Consider the following 21,588-nt stretch of genomic DNA (forward strand, 5'->3'; position numbering starts at 1 on the left):
AGTTGGACTTGGACGTCATATCGAAAATGCCCCTCCACATAACTTTGTAAGTCTAAGTGCTTTGAAAATACACCTCTTAGTAAAGCAGGAGGCAAAGAAGACATTGAATGTTTTGGGTCTTTTATCATCGGTTTTCTAGGCTCTGGATATGTTTCTAATAAGTTCAGTGGTGTTATTGGTAGGGTTACCATACGTCCGGATTTACCCGGACACGTCCTCTTTTTGAGGACATGTCCAGATGGGTTTTGCCAGTCCGCCCATTTGTCTGGATTTCTGGACAAACGGGTGGGCGGGCGGTGGACCTAGCCTAGCCTCCCCTTACTATCTACTGCCCTGGTGGTCTAGTGACCTCTTCGGGACAGGAAAGAGCCCCCTCTTTCCTGCCCGGAGCGCTGCCCTTGCCCTGCATCCTGTTGTTGTGTGACGGTCTTGGGATTCAAAATGGCTGCCGAGAGTTGAAGCAGCCTCGCGAGGTCACTAGACTACCAGGGCAGTAGATAGTAAGTAAGGGGAGGGGAGGTTACGGGGGAGGGGAATATGTAAAGGAGCGGGATGAGAGCGAGAAATGGCGGGGTGAGGATGCAAAAGGGGCATGGTGTGGGCAGGGCAGGGGCGTGACATGCGTCCTCTTTTTCAGAGGACAAAATATGGTAACCCTAGTTATAGGTTGTTTGCCCACCTCTTTAACATTGCTTTTGACTTGTAACCACTTGTAACCTCTCGCTTCTACCTACCCTCTTCTCCTCTTTCCTCTACACATTAATTGATTTGCTTGCTTTATTATTTTTTGTCTATTAGATTGTAAGCTCTTTGAGCAGGGACTGTCTTTCTTCTATGTTTGTGCAGCGCTGCGTACGCCTTGTAGCGCTATAGAAATGCTAAATAGTAGTAGTAGTAGTAGTTTCAAACTTGGACTGCATGCGGGTTTGCTTAGTGGATGGTGAGGAAAAGAGCAGCAATAGTCTTAAATAGTGAGATGTGTAGTCTGGCCTTACTGCTTAGTCTCAAAAAAAACTTCTATGCACTTAAGAGTCTGTTGGTGCCTTACAATGGCATTTATATAGTTTTGTCTTGCTGGTTCCTTTTGTTTCTTTGGGGTCCATCTCAATTGGAACCAGCCCTGACTTGGCTAACAGTGCCACAAGCCTTCAGCAACAACCACTCCAGGATTTCTCCCCATTTTCCATCTAGCCCGGCTATCCGAGTGGCAACCCTTGACTGGGTACCACAGACCGCAGCTCCCTCTGGAGCCCAGTATGCATACGCCCAAAGTCTGACTGGTAGGTATCACTCGGTGATAAGACTCCTTCCCTTTCTGGGAACACTGAATTCTGTCTGTAGGGGTGTACACAGGGAAAACAAATTCCAGTTGTGGTTCATTTGGGTTTTTTCCCTCTGAATTTTGGCCTGAGTCAATTCATGTGTTTAAAAAATCTGAAGTGTGCAAATTGATTTTATGCTGCTAATTTGTGGGTCAAAGTGCATTAAATCAATTTTGCACATACTGACATTTTTTAAAGGCATGAATGAACCAATGACTGTACATTGTTTATTGTCTTTGCAGCCTCCTCCTCCCTGTCTGACCTAAGATTAAATAGAACTCAGATCTTTGCAGCACTGCCAGCAAACCTGCCCCTGAGGATATTGATTTTATAATGACGGCAGCAAGGAGGTCCACGGGGAAATGATCATTTGTTGTTCTGCTTATTGAGAGAGCATATGGTAGTTAGAAACCCAGGTGGGTGTCAGCCAACTGAGCAATTTGCCTGAACGTCCTGTGATGTTTTTTTAATTCAGAGCAATGCAGAGGGCGCATGTCTTTGCAGAGTAGTTAAGGGTAATATGAAATGGTGAGAGTAGGAGGATCCAACATGGTGGCTAGTTAGACACCATGTGAACGCACTCACTCTACTTTCCTTTAAAAATGTTCCCTTTTTTGTTTAATATGGGGGAAAAAAAAACAAAGTGGGAAACAAGAGTGCCAGTACCTCCACGGTGGGGTTATCTTCTGGGCCGACGGACAGTTTTGCTTTCCGGCTCGAATCTGCGGCAGTATTTGCTCCTGGTAGCTCACTTGAAACACCCTATGTGGAAGGAGCCTTGTCGGTGTCTCTTGAGCTTAACATCACTCTGAGTCCGGAGCAGTGCAACGGCCCCACCAAGACCACAGGGAAGCCTCCTGCAAGATCACACTACTACTACTACTTAACATTTCTAAAGCGCTACTAGGGTTACGCAGCGCTGTACAGTTTAACAAAGAAGGACAGTCCCTGCTCAAAGGAGCTTACAATCTAATGGACAAAATGTGCAGACAATCAAATTAAGGCAGTCTAGATTTCCTCAATAGAGGTATAATAGTTAGGTGCCGAAGGCGACATTGAAGAGGTGGGCTTTGAGCAAGGATTTGAAGATGGGCAGGGAAGGGGCTTGGCGTATGGGCTCAGGAAGTTTATTCCACGCATAGGGAGAGGCGAGGCAGAAAGGGCGGAGCCTGGAATTGGCGGTGGTGGAGAAGGGTACAGAGAGGAGGGATTTGTCCTGAGCGGAGGTTTCGGGTAGGAGCGTAAGGGGAGATAAGGGTAGAGAGATAATGAGGGGCTGCAGATTGAGTGCATTCGTAGGTTAGTAGGAGAAGCTTGAACTGTATGCGGTACCTGATCGGAAGCCAGTGAAGTGACTTTGGCACTGGGAGTGTTTTGCAGGCCCCTGAAGTGAAGGCTCCCCTCATAGCTCCGACCACGTAGGTGGTAATGGAGGGGAAATTTGTAATGGCCCAGGCCCCACAAATACTCCAGGAGTCTTCTGTGGGTCCAGAGAATATTGGGCAAGCGAAAGCAGAGTACGGGCTTGGATTTGCCTTCAAAACTCGGAACTTCCTCCCCTGTATAAGTGAGTTCAGTGTTGGTAAGACCTAAGACTTTCTCTCTGGAAAAATGTTATGGGATGGAGTTATAAGTCTGGAGAAATGTCTGGTAAAATAGTTTCCTTGGCAGAGGAAGTGGGATAACTATGCTCAACGGCAAGATTCTCTAAAAACTGTGGTAGCTAATCTTAAACTTAGAAACAATGTGAAACAATCTCAAGGAAAATAATCTTTATCTGTGAATGATATGACATGAATACATCGTAAAACAGAGGCTCTTGAAAATGAAAATAGACATTGCGGTTTGAGGTTTGTGAATTTTCCTCGAGTTCTTAACATTTCTGCCATGCAGATAAATAAGAATTTTGTTACTGCTGTTCTTTTGGTTTCTGCAGAATCAATTCCACCCTTAGTTAAAGCATATTTGCCACAACGGAAGAAAAAAGGGAAGGTTCAGTTAAAACTTCTTCAGGAGATATGGATAGACTGGAATCGACGGAATTCCTTCAGAGATCTGATCCTGAACCTCTGGTTTCCACTTTGTTAATAACTTGTGCCTTAGAACCCGATAGAGACAGGCTCCTTAAATTATACTTCAGGGCAAAGGATACTGTATAAATGAACTCTAAAGTTTGGATTTGCCCTGTTGTGACTAAGGACACATAAAAAAGGAGGAGGCAGTTCTTATTGCTTTGACCCACTGTTATTAAATTGGGAGGTTTGCTTCTTTTAAGAATTCCATGTAAATATTTGGTTAAATACCAGCAGGTCAGATATATATTTTTTTCGTACCTCAGCACCTTGCATCACTGATCAGCATAGAAGCTAAATTTGTGGGTGTTGTGGGTGCTTGAGCACCCCCAAGAGTGAGCAAATTCCTTGACTGTGTCCAAGGAGTGGTCATTTCCATTGGGTTTATAGGAGCCGGCTCTGTGGGTGCTTGAGCACCCCCAATATTGAGAAAATTCCTTGTATGCGTCCAGGGAGGGGTTATTTCCACTGGGCTTAGCATCCCCAATAATTTTGAAAAGTTGGTTCCTATGTTTAGAAAATCTCTGGGAAATCAGGTTCCTGGTATTCAGTCATTAGTCCCTGAAGGTGGACTTGTTGATGTGGCTGAACCTCCTGGAAATCAAGGAGCCATTGGTGTATAAGCTATAGAAACGGAGATTTCCCAGCTGACGTCGCCCATTTCCTATATAAATGTTTTCCATGTGATTTGTGGTACGGGTCCTCTCAAATATTGTGGGCTAATTTGACTAACTGCCATATGATTTTTTTCCTCTATTCGTATGTTTGTTTAAAATCATTTTCTTTTTCACGTAAGAGTCACTATTTCTGTAACAAATTGGTTGGTTGTGTTAATTTGTTAAACTTAATAATAAAATAATTTTAAAACTATGGTGAGTATCCTTTGGTGCCCAGAATATTATCTGTGGAACAGGGTGGGGCAACAGGGACATTTTGAAGTGTTTATCGAGCACACACAATTAGCTTAGGGCCTCTTTAATAAACCATGCTAGCGATTCCTGGTGTGGCAATCCAACAAAGCTCGTTCATTTTGAATGGGTTCGTCGGCATTGCCCCATGGGAATTGCTCGCACAGTTTGGTAAAAGAGGCTTTTATTGGTTATGTGATTTATTTATTAAATATATAGCTTTTTACAAGCGTATTAAAGTAGTTGACAAAATATATTTCACTAATTTTATCAGCCTGAAATTTCCTTATGAGAAAACCAAGCCATTAGTTTGCAATTCAGTATATTAAGCAAGTCTTGTATTAATTTTCCTTTGCTAAGAACAATTAAAAATTGAGGCTAGTGCACCACCAATAATAATAATAATTACAAAAAAACACACAAAAAGAACAAAACCAGAGGTCTTTATTTTTAAAGCAATTTTTAATATCAAAAGTTGATATAAAACCTGACAGGTTTTGCAGAGAGGCTGCTTCAGGAGTAAATGACACATACAGAAAATTAAACACATTAAAAAAACATTGCAAAAATACATGTTAAATGCAATATAATATAATACAATGCAGTGCAAACTAAAACATATACAATTACTAAAATAAATAAGACAGTAAAATAATAATAAACACTGAACCACATAAATATTCATATTAATCACCATAAAATCACTTTGGGGTCCTTTTATTAAGGTACAGTACAAATTGGCCTTAGTGCTCCTGTATGTGGGTCTTTCCTGCATGCTAAGGCCATTTTTACTGTTCTATCCACCCAGTTCACCTCCTTTGGGAGATAAACTGATATAGGGAAGAGCAGGGGCCCAAGCAGCCAACCCAACCCTCTCCTCCTGCTGCAGGCTTTGCCTTTAGGACTGTGTCCTTTTTGGGGCCTAATGCAGTCATGGCTATAGCACACACCTAAAGACAGTCTGAGAGTTAGCGTTTCCAAGAAAGCATACTGGGTCAGACTGAAGCTCCATGTAGCCCAGTATCCTGCTTGCAACAGTGGCCAGCCCAGGTCACACATAACTAGGGTTACCATATGTCCGGATTTACCCGGACTTTGAGGACGTGTCCGGGCAACCGGGTGGGTTTGGCCAATCTGCCCGTTTATCCAGAAATCCGGACAAACGGGCAGATTGCTAGCCTTCCTTCCCCTTAGTTACTACTGCCCTGGTGGTCTAGTGACCTCTTCCGCCCTGCATGCATCCTTCCTGTTGGTGATCTCGGCGCCGATTCAAAATGGCCACCAAGAATTGAAGTGAATCGGCGCCGACACCACCAACAGGAAGGATGCATGCAGGGCAGTGCTCCAGGCAGGAAAGAGGGGGCTCTTTCCTGCCCCGAAGGCGGAAGAGGTCACTAGACCACCGCCCAGCACTGTTCTTGTACTAAAAGTTCTGAAGCTAACGTTGAAGCCCCTTAAAATTTACACTCCAGCCCATCCCTATCTATTCAGTCACAATCAGGGCGTAGACCATAGAAGTCTGCTCAGCACCGCATTTGCTTCCCAATTACCGGCGTCGCCACCTAATCTCCACTAAGATTCTGTGGATCCATTCCTTCTAAACAGGATTCCTTTATGTTTATCCCATGCATGTTTGAATTCCATTACCATTTTCATCTTCACCACCTCCTGCAGGAGGGCATTCCACGTATCCACCACCCTCTCCGTGAAAAAAGACTTCCAGATATTACTCATGAGTCTGCCCCCCTTCAACCTCAATTAATGTCCTCTAGTTCTACCACCTTACCGTCTCTGGAAAAGGTTTGTTTGAGGATTAATAACTTTCAAATATTTGAACATCTGTATTATGTCACCCCTGTTTCCTCCAAGGTATACATGTAACATAGTAACATAACATAGTAGATGACAGCAGATAAAGACCTTTATGGTCCATCCAGTCTGCCCAACAAGATAAACTCATTGTATGTGCTACTTTATATGTATACCTGACCTTGATGAGAGTACTGATCTCCTCCCATCTCTAGCTTTCTTCCTTCATATCAGGTACCGGCTGCACTTGATTAACCTTCTACATTTGGTCACATAGCTTGGTTATGCAGAAGCAGAGTTCGCTGAGTTCTTAGAACTTGCAAAATCCCACTTCAGAGATAAGACCCCTTCCAAGCGCCGAACATTGAGTAGATGTCACAGCTTCAGGAGAGGGACCAAACTCTGCCCTCAACCCCAGGAACATTCCTTGCCTTGAAAATTCCACTTAGTTACAACACAAAAGAATCAACATATGTACCTGGAGAGGTAGCTGATTGGAGAGGAATGCACCAAGAAAATTACAGGAATCTCCAGCAAGCCATCCCATCAAGAACCAGATGGACAGAGCTCCGTCCATGTTGCTCGTTTTACAGGATCGCCAGCACTGGCTGTAGAAAGAAAGCAAAAAGGCCATGAAGTATGTTCGCAATGAACATGTGTACTAGATCCCAAGAAGGAGCTTAATACAGAAAGTTCTAGAAGTGCTCAGAGATGTTGGGTCCATGTCCACATGCATGCCCATGGAGGGATTGTAGAAGGTTAAGAATATACATTTAGCACTGAAATTATCTCTAGTTCCTGATTACAAGCGTCTGCTTTCTGTCCGACTACCTGGTCTTTCGAGGAAAGGGAGTGAGAAGAGGATAACGAGACTTAAGAAAGATGGGAAGAATCTATAAACATGGCCTGTAAATGTAGACACAGCAGACAGCCCATGGGTCACCTCATACCTCCGTGCTCAGTAAGAAATCAAAATAAACTGACGGGGGTTCTCAACCAGGTTTTCAGGAGATCTTGCATAAATATAGTAATTGGACAAGCTTAAATTTGCATTTCTTGGCTGATCACACTGAAAATCCACTCAGCCATCTCTCTCCTCCACTGCTAACTCCAGACTTCGTTCCTTTTCTCTCGCAGCACCTTATGCCTGTAATAGACTTCCTGAGCCTGTACGTCTAGCTCTCTCTCTACCTGTTTTCAATTCTATGCTGAAAACCCACCTTTTCACCGCTGTTTTTGGCTCCTAACTACTACTCAATTACCTCCCCCCTTGTTCCTTCTCACCCAGTACTTCCCTCGCCCTTAATTGTCTTGTCTGTCTGTATTATTTTTAGATTGTAAGCTCTTTTGAGTAGGGACTGTCTCTCTGTATCAGTTATTCAGCACTGTGTGCATCTGGTAGCGCTATACAAATGCTAATAATAATAATGTTGGACCTGTTTTGAGTCCTTAAGGATCACAGTGACAGAGTTAAACTTACAAAAGAACTCTATTTCAAGATATAAATAAAAAGAAGCTTTGAGCACAGACGGGGCTGTATAGACACTGAAATGAGTCTGTTGCATCATGAAATGGGCTTTTCATAAGATCCATGCTCACTGACAATCTGCCATCACTATGCTTTCCTAGCAGCCAAGCAGATGCAATCTTATGCAATAAGAGCACCACTTTCTTATAGATAATAACTGTAACAGCACCGGCAAGACACAGAGTTCATAGCAAGTTGTGGTAATCTTTTATAGGCTTAGTATTTCTATGTTACATTTGAGTAAAGTGGTGTGGTAGCCGTGTTAAGTCCACTTTTAAAAATAATAAATAAAAATAAATAAAAACATAGAAAAGAAAATAAGATTATACCTTTTTTATTGGACTAACTTAATACATTTTTTATTAGCTTTCAAAGGTAACCCTTCTTCTTCAGATTGGAAATAAGCAAATGTTGACAAATATCAGAATATATAAGTGAAACACAAAGGTATTCCAATGACAGTATCACAGGGGTGGGGTGGGTTGGGGTAGGTGAGAAACAGGGAGACTACTACTACTACTCCAGGAGGATGAATTACACTGTTCTTTCTCCTTATCGATTCCTGAATAGAGTTAGAACCCTATTCAGAATCACTAAATCAGGAAAAAGTGATAGACACGGTGTAGAATGTCATGGTATAGGAGGGAAGCCTTGTAGATTTAACGAACTGGCAGATCCTCCTTTTGGCTCACATCCTGAGCCATGAGCTGAGGCTGGCCTTTTTTTCTGGTCTTATATGGCCCACTGGGGTCATAAAACCATGTAAACAGTGACAAAATTGGAAGATCCATTCTCCCACGAGTTGAGTAAACAACTAAGCAAGTGCTCTCTGACGTCAGGGCTCTGCAGGGGCCGGTCAGATGAGCTCTGACGTCTGGGGTTCAGGAGAATGTCAGGTGAGTTCTGACGTCAGGGGTTCAAGAGGGCCCTGTCAGGTGATCTCTGACGTCAGGAGGTCAGCAAACACCTGGTAAGGAAGCTGTGACGTCTGGGTTCAGCAAGAAGTCAGGGGTTCAGGAGGCCCTGTCAGGTGATCTCTGACGTCAGGGGCTCAGCAAGCGCCTGAGCTCTGACGTCTGGGCTGAGCAGGGGTTCAGGTGAGTTCTGACGTCAGGAAGTCAGCAAACGCCTGTTAAGGGAACTCTGACGTCTGGGCTCAGCAAGCGTCGGCTAAGGGAGCTCTGACGTCAGGGGTTCAGGAGGCCCCTGCCAGGTGCTCTGACGTCAGGGCCGGTCAGATGAGCTCTGACGTCATGGGCTCAGCCGGCCGCCGGGCAGGTTGCAGCCCCGGTACTCACCAAATGAAAACGGCTGTGAAGCTGAGGACGGAGAGCAGACCCAGGAAAACACTGGTCGCGTCGCGCCTGTCCTGGGCACAGTCGTACAAGGCTTTCTTGATCCAGACAGACCCGTTAATGCAGTCCCCTGCCGAGAAAGTGGACAGCGGCGAGGGCATGGCGGAGGCTCCCGACCGAGATCCACTCTGTCTTCTCCTTCCCAGCCGGTCTCTGCTGTGCCTTTGTTTCTCTCTGGACCGGGATCCTTCCTGTAGCTACTGTGACACGCACATGTCCTCTTACGTAATAAGAGAACCATTTTCTAATAGACAGCACAAGTAGGTAGTAGCACAGCCAGCCAAGTTGGGATGTCTTCTGTAGGTTCAGTATTTCTCTGTCACATTTTTAACTCCTGAGCCGCTGCAAACACTCAGGTATAGCATGAGCTTGGCATTATCTTTATTTTACTATGTTATATATGTTGATATACCGCAAATCAGACCAAGCTCTGGTATCTAGCAGCATTTGCACAGAATCCAGTTTTCCACCTCTGATTTATCAGGGCTACTAATCACATCTTTAATAGCACAGGCGATTCCACTCCCCGTGGGTACAGTTCTTTTTGAAGTCTCCGATTTTAATGTTCTTCAAAGGTCATTAAACCATCAAAGAACAAAATAATGCAAATTGTACAGATGGATTAAAGAGTTCCATGTAATCCCAGTAGCAAAAAGGTACTGGAACAGGCAGACCATCCACACCAAAGGTGGCTGAATGTAACCAACTTAGGATAAGAACAACTTATTGTTAGAACAACTTAGGACACGGTGTATAGAGCTATGTAGTGAGTCGCAATTTTGCTGCAAGTCTCACTGACTTCCAAGCTCGGCTCTGGTACACAGCCCATGCTGAACTCCCTCGGCTCTACACACAAAATAATTTAAAAGCTTAAAAGATACTTTTGGCTTGTTCAGATGTGTGTTTTTCAGCAAACATAGCCTTTCTTTAACAGAGATCGACTCCTTAATTGAATTATTGTTCCAATGGTCATTCTGCCCTTGGCTCCTCCCAAAACGCACTCCAGGTACCCTTTGGACTTCTTACATATGTGACCTATTATAAAATCAGTACTTTAATAACAGCCTGCCAAGGGCAGGAGGTGTTATTGAGGTGCTATATGAACTTTGCCAAAATAAATGAACGAATGCATGTGTAGTTTATAAGACACACAACTGTGTAAGCTGTCTTCATAGACTACCATATACTAATGAAAATGTATTTTCTATAAAATAAATGACCTCCTTAGTGTCTAGGTTTAGGCCAGCCATTCTCAATGCAGTCCTTGGGACACACAGAGCTGGTGGGCATTATCAGGGCACCTGCAATGAATATGCATGAGAGCCACATTTGCATACCAGTCTATCTACTGCATATTCATTGTGGATGTCCACAACGCCCAATTGGCAGAGAGTGTCTTGGTTTTGCTTTCTGGGCTCTCGTAGATCGATAAATTCTCCTTCCATACCTAGTAGCCGCCTAGCTCCGCCCCCTCCGTTACGCGCGTGTCGCGTCACCACGCAATGGGTGGGCTGGCCATCCATCGCGACGCGGACCCTGTTGTCATCCCTGTCATGTTGGGCGTTAGCGGGCAGCTGCTCTCGCGCTCAGCTGCTGTGCTTTGCCTTGGATCTCGCGCCCCGCTGTTGCTCTCTTTTCCGTGTCGCGCCCAGCTGCCCTTCTCCTGTCAGTCTCGCGCCATGGCTCAGCCCGCTCGCCCGCTTCCCGCCACTGTGCTGGGTACGATGGAGTTCGGGCGGCGCACGAGCGCGGACGTCAGCGGCGAGATGTGCCGCGAGTTCCTGGCTCGCGGCCATTCGGAGTTAGACACGGCGCTAATGTACGCGGACGGCGAGTCCGAGCGCATCCTGGGCAAGCTGGCGCTGGGCGAGCAAGGTAACCCGACGCCGTGCACGCGCACGCGCCCCCTCCCCACCCCTCCCCCGGAGCTCAGCCTGTGCACTGTATTTCCCGGGGTTCCAGTTGCACTTTGTGTTTGTTTTTTTTTTTAAGTTCACATACTTCATTGTTTTTGAAAATACAAAAAATGGTAACAGTGTCAAGCAATAAAAAATAGAAACTTTTTCAGTATTAATATGTACAATGCGGGGTTATAATATGCATACATTTCAAGATCAAAATAGTATCTGCAGAGAATAACAAAAAAAAAATCCTATGTACTAGTATCACAAAACTTGACATGAATATACTGAAATAAAAATAAAATTATAAAAGTAAACGATCTAATAGGGTTGCCAATGGATTGTCAAGGTATGTTTTGAATGGAGGCAATTGCAGACAGATGATCCAAACCCCGCGCAGTTCCAAACAGCGCTCCAAAAATAGCGCTGGAACAGCGTGGGGCGTTATTAGACCTATGGTCAGAGATAATTGCATGAAAATTTAAGCATGCAATTATCTCTGATCATGGGGTAGAAGTGTGGGAGAATTGTGCCTGAGCATGCGCTCAGCACAATCCTTCGTACTTTTTGACAGGTCTGGCCTGTTAAAAGCTCAAACCTGTTAAACATAGGGGCTGGAGGTCCATGGGACCACCAGGCCCCAACTACCCCTGCCCCGAGCAACAGGGGCTGGAGGTCCGGTGGACCTCCGGTCCCCCCAACGATTCCCCCCCCCCCAGGTTCAGGGAGGGCTGGAGATCTGGTGGGTCTCCAGCCCCTCCCCCCCAGCAAGGGGTCCCTGGTGGTCAAGACCCCCCTACCTTGTGTGTTGGAGGAGGAAGGGTAGCCTGCCTGCCTGCCTCCCTCCTCTTCCTGTGCCGTCGCAAAATGGTGGCGCCCAGCCCTGCCCAGTGTATCCTGGAATGCGCTGGGCAGGGCTATACACCATATAAGGGACAAACTCCAGCTAGTGGTGACCAAATTTTACCAGTAGATGTGTATCTGTTAGTACATTCGGTGGCCTTGCATTTAAATCCATGAATCATGAGAATATCACTAAAAGGTGATATTTAGTAGTGATGCATTTTTCCAATTTGAAAAAAAAAATAATTTATATAGTAATGGCTAAAATGATATCTAGTAAATGGCTGCTATTTATCTAAAGGATTAGGCAGAACTATTAATCTACATGTAGTTATATGAAAAGTCCAAAAAGATATCATCAAGGGACAGTAATATATTGTATGTTTTAGGTCTCTTCTAGTAGAGGAAAAATGCCAGAAATTATCACTTAGTAGAAGACCAGCCTTAAACATTTTATGTGGTGCCCTGTGGATTAAAAAAAATACGTTTGTGTGAGGCTAGTGGAAAGAGTAGGCCTGTTAATATATTGAACATACGTATGCCATTCTATTCCACTTGGAGTCTGTTTCCCAAGTTTTTCTCAGTGATGAGCTGAGGGGGGGGGGGGATAGTTTAGTTCTCATTTTCTTGTAGAAAAAAAGTAGTAGTATGACCTAATAGGATAGCTAGGTTACAATCTCTTTCTAGGTCTGAAATCGGTTTAAAGTTTGTTTATATTAGAGAAGTCTCTTTTAATGCTATGTTGTTGTGATTGTATTGTACCTATTTATAAAATTGTGTGGTAGGAAGTGTACACGTATTCCAAGTGTATTATTATTATTTATTACATTTATACCCCGCACTTTCCCACAAAAGCAGGTACAATGCGGCTTACATAATAAACAGAATTACAATTGTTAGAGTCAGGAAAATATTACAAGGCTTTGAGAATGTGTGAATTAACATGGGGAGGAGTAATGAAGATAAGATAAAGAGCTAGGGATGAGAATGGCGTAGGAAGGATGGGGAAGGGAAGACTAGGAGAGTATGGAGTAGTTAGGGTGACATGGTTAAAATATAGACATCGTCAGAACAAGAGTAATGTGTAATGGTTAGGTCGGGTGGTTTGGGTAAGTGCACACCAAGAATGCCAATAGGGTTTTATTGTCTATCAGTATCTTTGCATTACACCGAATAGGTGCAGTCAAAGATTTCCAACAAGAAGGTAAGATCTTAATCTAATGTATTCAAAGCTATAAGTGTAGGTGTTACAGGTTCCATATTGGGGTGAAGGGTTGAGAGTCAAGTATATGGTAGACACTTAAGAGGCACAGTATATAAAACTGCCTAATCTATTAGGAGCCAGTCAGGTCTATGGATTTGGTCATTGTTAGAAAATCCATTGGGTTACAGATTGTAGAAGGTGATCAAGGTGATAGGTGTAGAAATCTGGGAATCCAACTCCTTCATCTTCTTTAGAAGCCTTGGTGGTCTTTTACTAAGGTGCGCTAGTATTTAGGGCGTGCTAAATGTTAGAGACATCCATATATTCCTATGGACGTCTCTAACATTTAGCGCGTCCTAAATATTAGCGTGCGATAAACACGCCGGCGCACCTTAGTAAAAGAGGCCTCTTTTTTTTTAGTTCGATTCGGGGCTTTTTCTTTCCATAAATATTTAGTAAGGTTTTTTAAAAATCTGTATTTTTTTATAATAAAAGGAAGGAACTAACATTGGAAGCATGCTAATATAGTAGTTAATGGCAGGCATAAGTATAATTTTGATGGTTTAAAGTCGACCCCATCAAGAGAGAGTCAATGGGTTCCATCTCTGAAGTAAGGTATCTAATTATTTTTTTTTAATTCTATCAGTTGTTCTCTATGAAAGAGTATGCCAAGATACTTTAGTGGAGACCAACGAAAATGATAGAAACCATATCTGTTTACATTGTATGGACATTCATAGGCATGGCCTCGGATTTATCCCTGTTTACTTGATATCCTGAGAATGAAGAAAAGTGATAAACTAGGTTTAAGAGAAATGGGATTGACATCAGGGGGTCTGTTAAGAAAGAATCACGAGGTCATTAGCATAAGCCAGCAGTTTGTATTCATGCTTATCAATAACAATACCAGATATATTAGATTGCCATTAGAAATTAATCAGTAGGGAGTTCCAAAACAAAAATTGAACAAGAGCGGGGATAATGGGTATCCCGAACGGGTTCCCTTCGCAAGAGTGACAACATCAAAAAGTTCAAGATACAGCAAAAAGCGCCAAGAGCCTTCAGAAACAGGACACGGTTCCTTTAATTATAAAAATCGATTTTCCAATGTGGACCCGACACGGGCCGTGTTTCTGCTATTTCTGTAAACGTAAATAGCAATGTAAATCAAAAACATAAAAACTCAAATTACAACATAGGTAATTAAGCTTATTAATATAATGAGAAATGCAGTAGACATGAGCCTTGCAGAGTGGGTAAGGGTAGTATGAACATGGTGAGAGTGTCCAGACCTGCCCTTTGGTACCCAAAATATTATCTGGGGAACAGGGTGGGGCAATAGCATGCAATAGGGATATTTTGAAGTGTTTATCGAGCACACCCAATTAATGTATCGGTTAGGTGATTTATTAACTATACAACCCAATTAACTTATCAGTTAGGTGATTTATTAACTATATAGCCTTTTACGAGCATGTTAATGCAATTAAAATATATATATTTTTTACTAATTTTATCAGCATGAAATTATCTTATGAGAAAATTGAGCTGTTAGTTTGCAATTAATTCTGTTCTGGCTATGGTTAAAGCAATTCTTGCATAACTTTCCCTTGTTTCCAACATCTGCTGGCATTACTGAACCCACCATTTGCATAAAGTGGTTGTGCCAGAGTCCATTTGAAGCCTTGGTTATTCATTTACCAAATCTAGTGTTACTTGCAAGCCCTGCTACAAATCCATTGGTGTGAGTAGACCTTTGTGCATCTCTCCTGGATGAGCAGTTTTGTTGTCTGAGTAGCATTCTCGGCATGGCAGCACCAGTGCCTGGAATGTACCAGGCCAGTTACTTTGTAAGCACAGCTGCTCATGTTGATCTGTATGTGCCTGCTTGCTTATATACCAGCAGGTATTTTCTTGCTAGTGCTAATGCATACATTGCCATGGTATATGCTCATCTAGGCAGTAACACTTTATGGCCTGTGCAACCTTCATGACAGCAGTAGTAGGTTGCACAGACCAAGGACGTAGCCAGACAACAGATTTTTGGTGGGCCTAGGCAAGAAGTGGGTGGGCACCAAGTGTTCTCCCCCCCACCTCTAAGCAGCACCCAAAAAATATCTCAGCTAGTGGGTAAATGCTTCTTTCCACCTTGGCAGTCTGTAGCAGGCATGCGCTGAAATCTGAGCATGCGCAGGTGCTGGTATCGTGGAGAGTAGCGTTTTCATTACCATCAGGGGGAAGTCTTCAGTTGGCTGATCTTGGATGTGCCGTAAAAGTTCTAAACATGGTCTGTTTGTATAGTGTACACTGGAGCTAAGCCAGCATTTTTGACAATTAATGTTAAATTAATGTTCTCTCAGACATGCGCATTGTATACTTAAATAGTGATATGTTTTTCCGGAAAGTGAAAATCGCTACTAAGGCAAATCCATTGGAAGGAAAAACATTCAAGGCAGAGAGTGTCAGGACCCAGCTGGAATCATCTCTTAAGCATCTTAAGACTTCAAGTGTAGACCTCTTCTACCTTCACATGCCTGACCATGAGACCCCTATTGAGGAGACACTGCGAGCCTGCCAGGAGCTGTACAAGGAGGTAAGATTCCAGCCTATGCTTCAGAACCAGGGATAGTGCCTTTCGCTTGGGGAGGGGGGGGGGGAGACCTTAAATGGTTTAGGGAGAACTTCCATCCCAGATTTGACCAAATCCTTGTGGAAGAACATTGTTTTTTTTACCCAGCTAAGTGCTCTGCTTTCAAATGATATGTTTTGATGGCTGCGTGGAATGAGCTTTGCACTTCGCCAGTCCCAGCTAAATTGGGCCCTGAGTGCAGTGTCTCATTTTGGACTTACCCTTGTGTTCGATGATCTCCACAAATGTAAGTGCCACCCAGTGGCATCTCTAGACACACATATTTGGGGTGGCAATAGGGTGGGGAAGCTAGATATGGGAGGGGGCAAGCCAAAATTACATTGCCATATTTTGTTATAGCTTATATAAAGGTAGTGGAGGAGGGTTACATTATAAGAAAAGATTTGGGTGTCTTCTGAATCCCTTCAGCCAGTTTCAGCTACACAATAAAACTAGCTTTGTAACTGATAGCATTATTCAACAAATTCTTATATATATGGAAGAACTGGAGGTATAGTATTTATAGTGAGATTCCTCATCAGTGGAACTAGGATGTTTCCCTTACAATTCACTATACAAAAAAGGAATATTCAAACTATATCACCTCAGAAAAAGAAACCTACTTTTCCTAGCATCCTGTCAGACCAGTCCAGACCAACTGGTTCTGTCCCTCTATCAGTAGATGGATGCAGAGGAAGAAAATGGTTCTTGTGTCTCGCCCTTTAAGGGTATTATCCTATATAATAAAACGCACCTCCAACATTCTGAAGCTGACTGCATGGCTGAGGCATTCCTGCTCTCTGTATCCATCTCCTGAATTGACATCACATACTTCCGGGTTCGTCACAAGCAGAAGTGACCAACCACACGAGGTTTCTCGGCTTCAGAATGTTGGAGGTGCATTCTATTAAATAGGATTGGTCAGTTCCTTTCCTATATAATAAAAGGCACCTCCAACATTCTGAAGCTGACTGCATGGCTGAGGCATTCCTGCTCTCTGTATCCATCTCCTGAATTGACATCACATACTTCCGGGTTCGTCACAAGCAGAAGTGACCAACCACACGAGGTTTCTCGGCTTCAGAATGTTGGAGGTGCATTCTATTAAATAGGATTGGTCAGCTCCTTGAAGCACAGCCAGAGCTCAGTGTCTTGCACAGTAACGCTCAGACACCAGAGAGAGAGAGGGGGGGCCTGACACCAGAGAGAGGGAGGGAGGGGGGCCTGACACCAGAGAGGGGGGAGGTATCTCTGTCACACACACACACTCTCTCACAGTCAATGTCTTTCTCTCACTCTCACACACTGTCTCTCACATACTCTATGTCTCACACTGTATCACATTCACTCTCTATGTCACAGTCACTCACACACTCTCTTGGTCTCATACACTCAGTCTCACAGAGAGTCTGTGTCACACACACACTCACGCACACACTGTATCTGTGTGAAACACACTCTCTCTCTCACACTGTGTCTCACATATGCACTTGCAAACACTCTCATTCTCACACTCACACACACACTCACTCTCTCACACACAGTCACTCTCACATACAGTCTCTCAAACATACACACTCTGAGGAAAACCTTTCTAGTGCCCGTTTCATTTGTGTCAGAAACGGGCCTTTTTTTACTAGTGTAGCATATAATGTTCAGTATTTTCTCTGTCTCCCAAGCGGATGGATAACAGGATAATAGCCCTGTACCTGAGCTGGTTTATAACTAAGTTTCAGTTGAAAGGTTATGAAAAGAGGTGGCTGGGGGGGGGGGGGGAGATATGATTGAGGTCAACAAAATCCTGAGTGGTATAGAACAGTAAAAGTGAATCGATTTTACTCTTTAAAAAAAAAGTACAGAGACTAAGGGACACTCAATGAAGTTACATCGAAATACTTTTAAAACAAATAGGAGGAAATATTTTTTTCACTCATTGAATAGGTAAGCTCTGGAACTCATTGCCAGAGGATGTGGTAACAACGGTTAGTGTATCTGGGTTTAAAAAAAGGTTTCGACAAGTTAAGAAATGAAGCATTGCCATACTGGGAGAGACCGAAGGTCCATCAAGCCCAGTATTCTGCTTCCAGCAAGTTGCCAATACAGGTCATAAGTGCCTGGCAAGATCCCAGAATAGTAAAACAGAGTTTATGCTGCTTATTCCTAGAAGTAAGCAGTGGATTTTCCCAAGTCCATCTTTAATAATGGCTTATGGATTTTTTTCTTTTAAGAAAGTATCCAAGAATTCCAAAGTTTTATTACATGTCGAGTGAAGAAATATTTTCGCTGGTTTGTTTTCAATGTACTACTTAGTAGCTTTGTTACATGCCCTTTAATCCTAGTATTTTTGGAAAGAGTAAACAAGCAGTGGCGTACCAAGGGAGGGGGTGGGGGTGGTCCGCCCCGGGTGCGCACTGCTGGGAGGGTGCCGTGGCGCGCGCCTGTTGCCCTGTCTCCGAGTTCGCAATTCGCATGTGTTCACTGCTCCCTCTGAGTCTGCCCCGGAACAGGTTACTTCCTGTTCCGGGGCAGATTCAGAGGGCGCAGTGAACACATGCGAATTGCGAACTCGGAGACCTGGCAACAGGCGCGTGCTGCGGCACCCCCCAGTGGCGTGCACCCGGGGGGGGGGGTGTCATTTCGCCGGGGGGGGGGCACATCAGCGATCCGCCCCGGGTGTCAGCTAGGGTCGGAACGCCACTGTAAACCAAGTGATTCAAGTCTACTCGTTCCATTTCACGCAGTGTTTTATAGAACTGGAGGCAAGTCTATGGTCTGCTGTTGAGATAGACATAGGGAACCCAGTTTTTGCCCTGGTATTGGTAGTATGGAATGCTGCTACTTTTGGGGTTTCTGCCAGGTAGTTGTGACCTGGGTTGGCCACTGTTGGAAACAGGATACTGGGCTGGATGGACCATTGGTCTGATCCAGTATGGCTATTCTTATGAGCTTTAACTATCTTTTTTGGGGTTTTCTGCCCCTGAACCAGTTTTATACTGAGACTCTGTTGCCTTTGGGGATGCCTATTTGGCTTGTTCTCCTGAAACAGCTTCTCAGCTGTGTTACAGTTGAGTTGGGGGTGTCCTTCTGGACTTGTTCTCCTGATCCAGTTTAATGGCTGGGGTTCAGTTGAGTTGGGGCGTCACCTTTGGCATAAGCTCGTTTATTAAAAAAAAAAAAGGCAGTTCTATGGAGCTGAGGTATATCTCGGAGGTCTCTGAGATTCCTATCACTCTCCCCTCCCCCCACCGGACCATTGGACCATCATCTCCTGTGGGTCGGCCTGCATTGGGTGAGCCTGTTCTGATTTATTTCCGTTATTTCAGTGCTCTGGTGTTTGTGCTTTTGTTCCTTAGTAAGCTCTTACTGGTATTTTGTTTGACTTTTTTTTTTTCTCTCAGCAGGGATCACTGACAGGAACCTTTGTTCTTCTGGTTTCTATAAACAGTGAAATGTTCTATATGACTATAAGCAGCAGATTTGTCTTTTGACTCTCCTTACTACTACTACTACTATTTAGCATTTCTATAGCGCTACAAGGCGTACGCAGCGCTGCACAAACATAGAAGAAAGACAGTCCCTGCTCAAAGAGCTTGCAATCTAATAGACAAAAAATAAATAAAGTAATCAAATCAATTAATGTGAACGGGAAGGAAGAGAGGAGGGTAGGTGGAGGCGAGTGGTTACAAGTGGTTACGAGTCAAAAGCAATGTTAAAGAGGTGGGCTTTCAGTCTAGATTTATAGGTGGCCAAGGATGGGGCAAGACGTAGGGGCTCAGGAAGTTTATTCCAGGCGTAGGGTGCAGCGAGACAGAAGGCGCGAAGTCTGGAGTTGGCAGTAGTGGAGAAGGGAACAGATTACTACTACTATTTAGCATTTCTATAGCGCTACAAGGCGTACGCAGCGCTGCACAAACATAGAAGAAAGACAGTCCCTGCTCAAAGAGCTATGTAATAAAAGTGAGCCAAGTATAGGACAATCAAGCCATTGTGACATCACTGATGAGGTTGGCTCTTATTGGTGGCCTGAGGCATTATGACATCACAATATCACCTCCGATTACAAGAGAGAACTACTACTACTACTACTATTTAGCATTTCTATAGCGCTACAAGGCGTACGCAGCGCTGCACAAACATAGAAGAAAGACAGTCCCTGCTCAAAGAGCTTACAATCTAATAGACAAAAAATAAATAAAGTAATCAAATCAATTAATGTGAACGGGAAGGAAGAGAGGAGGGTAGGTGGAGGCGAGTGGTTACGAGTCAAAAGCAATGTTAAAGAGGTGGGCTTTCAGTCTAGATTTAAAGGTGGCCAAGGATGGGGCAAGACGTAGGGGCTCAGGAAGTTTATTCCAGGCGTAGGGTGCAGCGAGACAGAAGGCGCGAAGTCTGGAGTTGGCAGTAGTGGAGAAGGGAACATATAAGAAGGATTTATCCATGGAGCGGAGTGCACGGGAAGGGGTGTAGGGAAGGACGAGTGTGGAGAGATACTGGGGAGCAGCAGAGTGAATACATGATGTGACATTGTGACCAGCCGGTGGACAGAGTTTTTTGTGGGGAAACTTCATATGAAGTCATCGTAAAGCTTTTAATTTTAATTTTATTTTCTTCCTTAGGGGAAATTTAAGGAGCTGGGTCTTTCGAATTATGCTTCCTGGGAAGTGGCAGAGATCTATCACATCTGCAAGAACAATAAGTGGGTGCTTCCTTCTGTATATCAGGTGAGGCATGTGGGATTGGGTAGAGGAGTTCCTTGTGTAGATGATGAGACTTCACATTCTGAGTCACTGTACTCTCATAACCGTGTTGGTGGGGCCCTAGGTTAGCATGGGATAACCATCTTCAGTTCTCTTTGGCCTGTGGACAGGAGTAACTGAGCAAACTGTTTGAGTAAATTGGTCTTTCTTTCATTAGTTGCTACACTGAGAGTGTGGGTCTGACTCCAAAGGAGGGTGGGTGGGTGGGTGGGGGGGGAGGAGCATGGTCCCTCAGGTGCACCTGCAGCTAGATCCTTGGATTACAGGGTGGTGGACAGTAATGCTGGTCCCATGATAAAAGGATAGGAAATAAGCCCTCTATGACCTTTCCATACATTTCTGTACATCTGGCCCAGACAAAATGCACTTCCTTATCCTGCTAGTCCAGGCCAGACAAGTGGGTTATGCAACCCAACCAGCAGATGGAGGCAGAGAAGATAGAAATCGGTGACAATCACCAGAATAAGAATTGTTACAACCTTGGAACTTGTCAATATTCTCTGCCTCCAGCAGTCTGGATTGGATCTAGCTCCCTATGCACAGGCCTGTAGCTGTAAGTTCACCAGTGGACTGGAGGAATAGCATAATGCTGAGAGCAACGGGCTGAGAATCGTGGGAAGCCTGATTCAAATCCCACTGCAGCTCCACTGGTTAACAATACAGTTCTGAATGCAATAGAAGTGTCTTCATCATGACTACTACTACTACTTAACATTTCTAGAGCGCTACTAGGGTTACGCAGCGCTGTACAACTTAACAAAGAGAGACAGTCCCTGCTCAAAGAGCTTACAATCTAATAGACAACTGAACGGTCGGTCCGATAGGGGCAGTCAAATTGGGGCAGTCTGGATTCACTGAACGGTAAGGGTTAGGTGCCGAACGCAGCATTGAAGAGGTGGGCTTTAAGCAAAGACTTGAAGACGGGCAGGGAGGGGGCTTGGCGTAAGGGCTCAGGAAGGTTGTTCCAAGCATAGGGTGAGGCGAGGCAGAATGAGTGGAGCCTGGAGTTGGCTGGCGGTGGTGGAGAAGGGTACTGAGAGGAAGGATTTATCCTGTGAACGGAGGTTACGGGCGGGAACGTAAGGGGAGATGAGGGTAGAAAGATAGTGAGGGGCAGCAGACTGAGTGCATTTGTAGGTAAGAAGGAGAAGCTTCAATTGAATGCGGTATCTGATCGGAAGCCAGTGAAGTGACTTGAGGAGAGGGGTGATATGAGTATATCGGTTCAGGTGGAATATAAGACGTGCAGCAGAGTTCTGA

The 21,588-nt window shown here is 44.3% G+C and overlaps 2 protein-coding genes across 3 annotated transcripts in view; one reads left to right on the forward strand and one right to left on the reverse strand.

Moving 5' to 3' along the window:
- SLC66A1 (solute carrier family 66 member 1) overlaps nt 1-9,102 on the reverse strand; it is a 39,743-nt gene extending 30,641 nt beyond the window's left edge. Inside the window, exon 1 of the mRNA XM_030185724.1 lies at nt 9,079-9,102. Coding sequence (XP_030041584.1) covers nt 9,079-9,095 — 17 coding nt within the window. The 5' untranslated portion in view covers nt 9,096-9,102. The remainder of the gene's footprint in view (nt 1-9,078) is intronic.
- A 1,386-nt stretch (nt 9,103-10,488) lies between these two features.
- The window catches only part of AKR7A2 (aldo-keto reductase family 7 member A2), a 29,990-nt gene continuing 18,890 nt past the window's right edge, over nt 10,489-21,588 (forward strand). Inside the window, exons 1-4 of one of the 2 annotated variants that reach the window (XM_030222422.1) lie at nt 10,489-10,622; nt 10,653-10,869; nt 15,348-15,535; nt 20,188-20,292. In XM_030222422.1, coding sequence (XP_030078282.1) covers nt 10,497-10,622; nt 10,653-10,869; nt 15,348-15,535; nt 20,188-20,292 — 636 coding nt within the window. In that variant the 5' untranslated portion in view covers nt 10,489-10,496. Of the gene's footprint in view, nt 10,870-15,347; nt 15,536-20,187; nt 20,293-21,588 lie in introns of both variants that reach the window. The other variant, XM_030222421.1, reaches the window with a different exon arrangement.

This window comes from Microcaecilia unicolor, chromosome 13 (assembly GCF_901765095.1).
Source record: "Microcaecilia unicolor chromosome 13, aMicUni1.1, whole genome shotgun sequence".
NCBI lineage: Eukaryota > Metazoa > Chordata > Amphibia > Gymnophiona > Siphonopidae > Microcaecilia > Microcaecilia unicolor.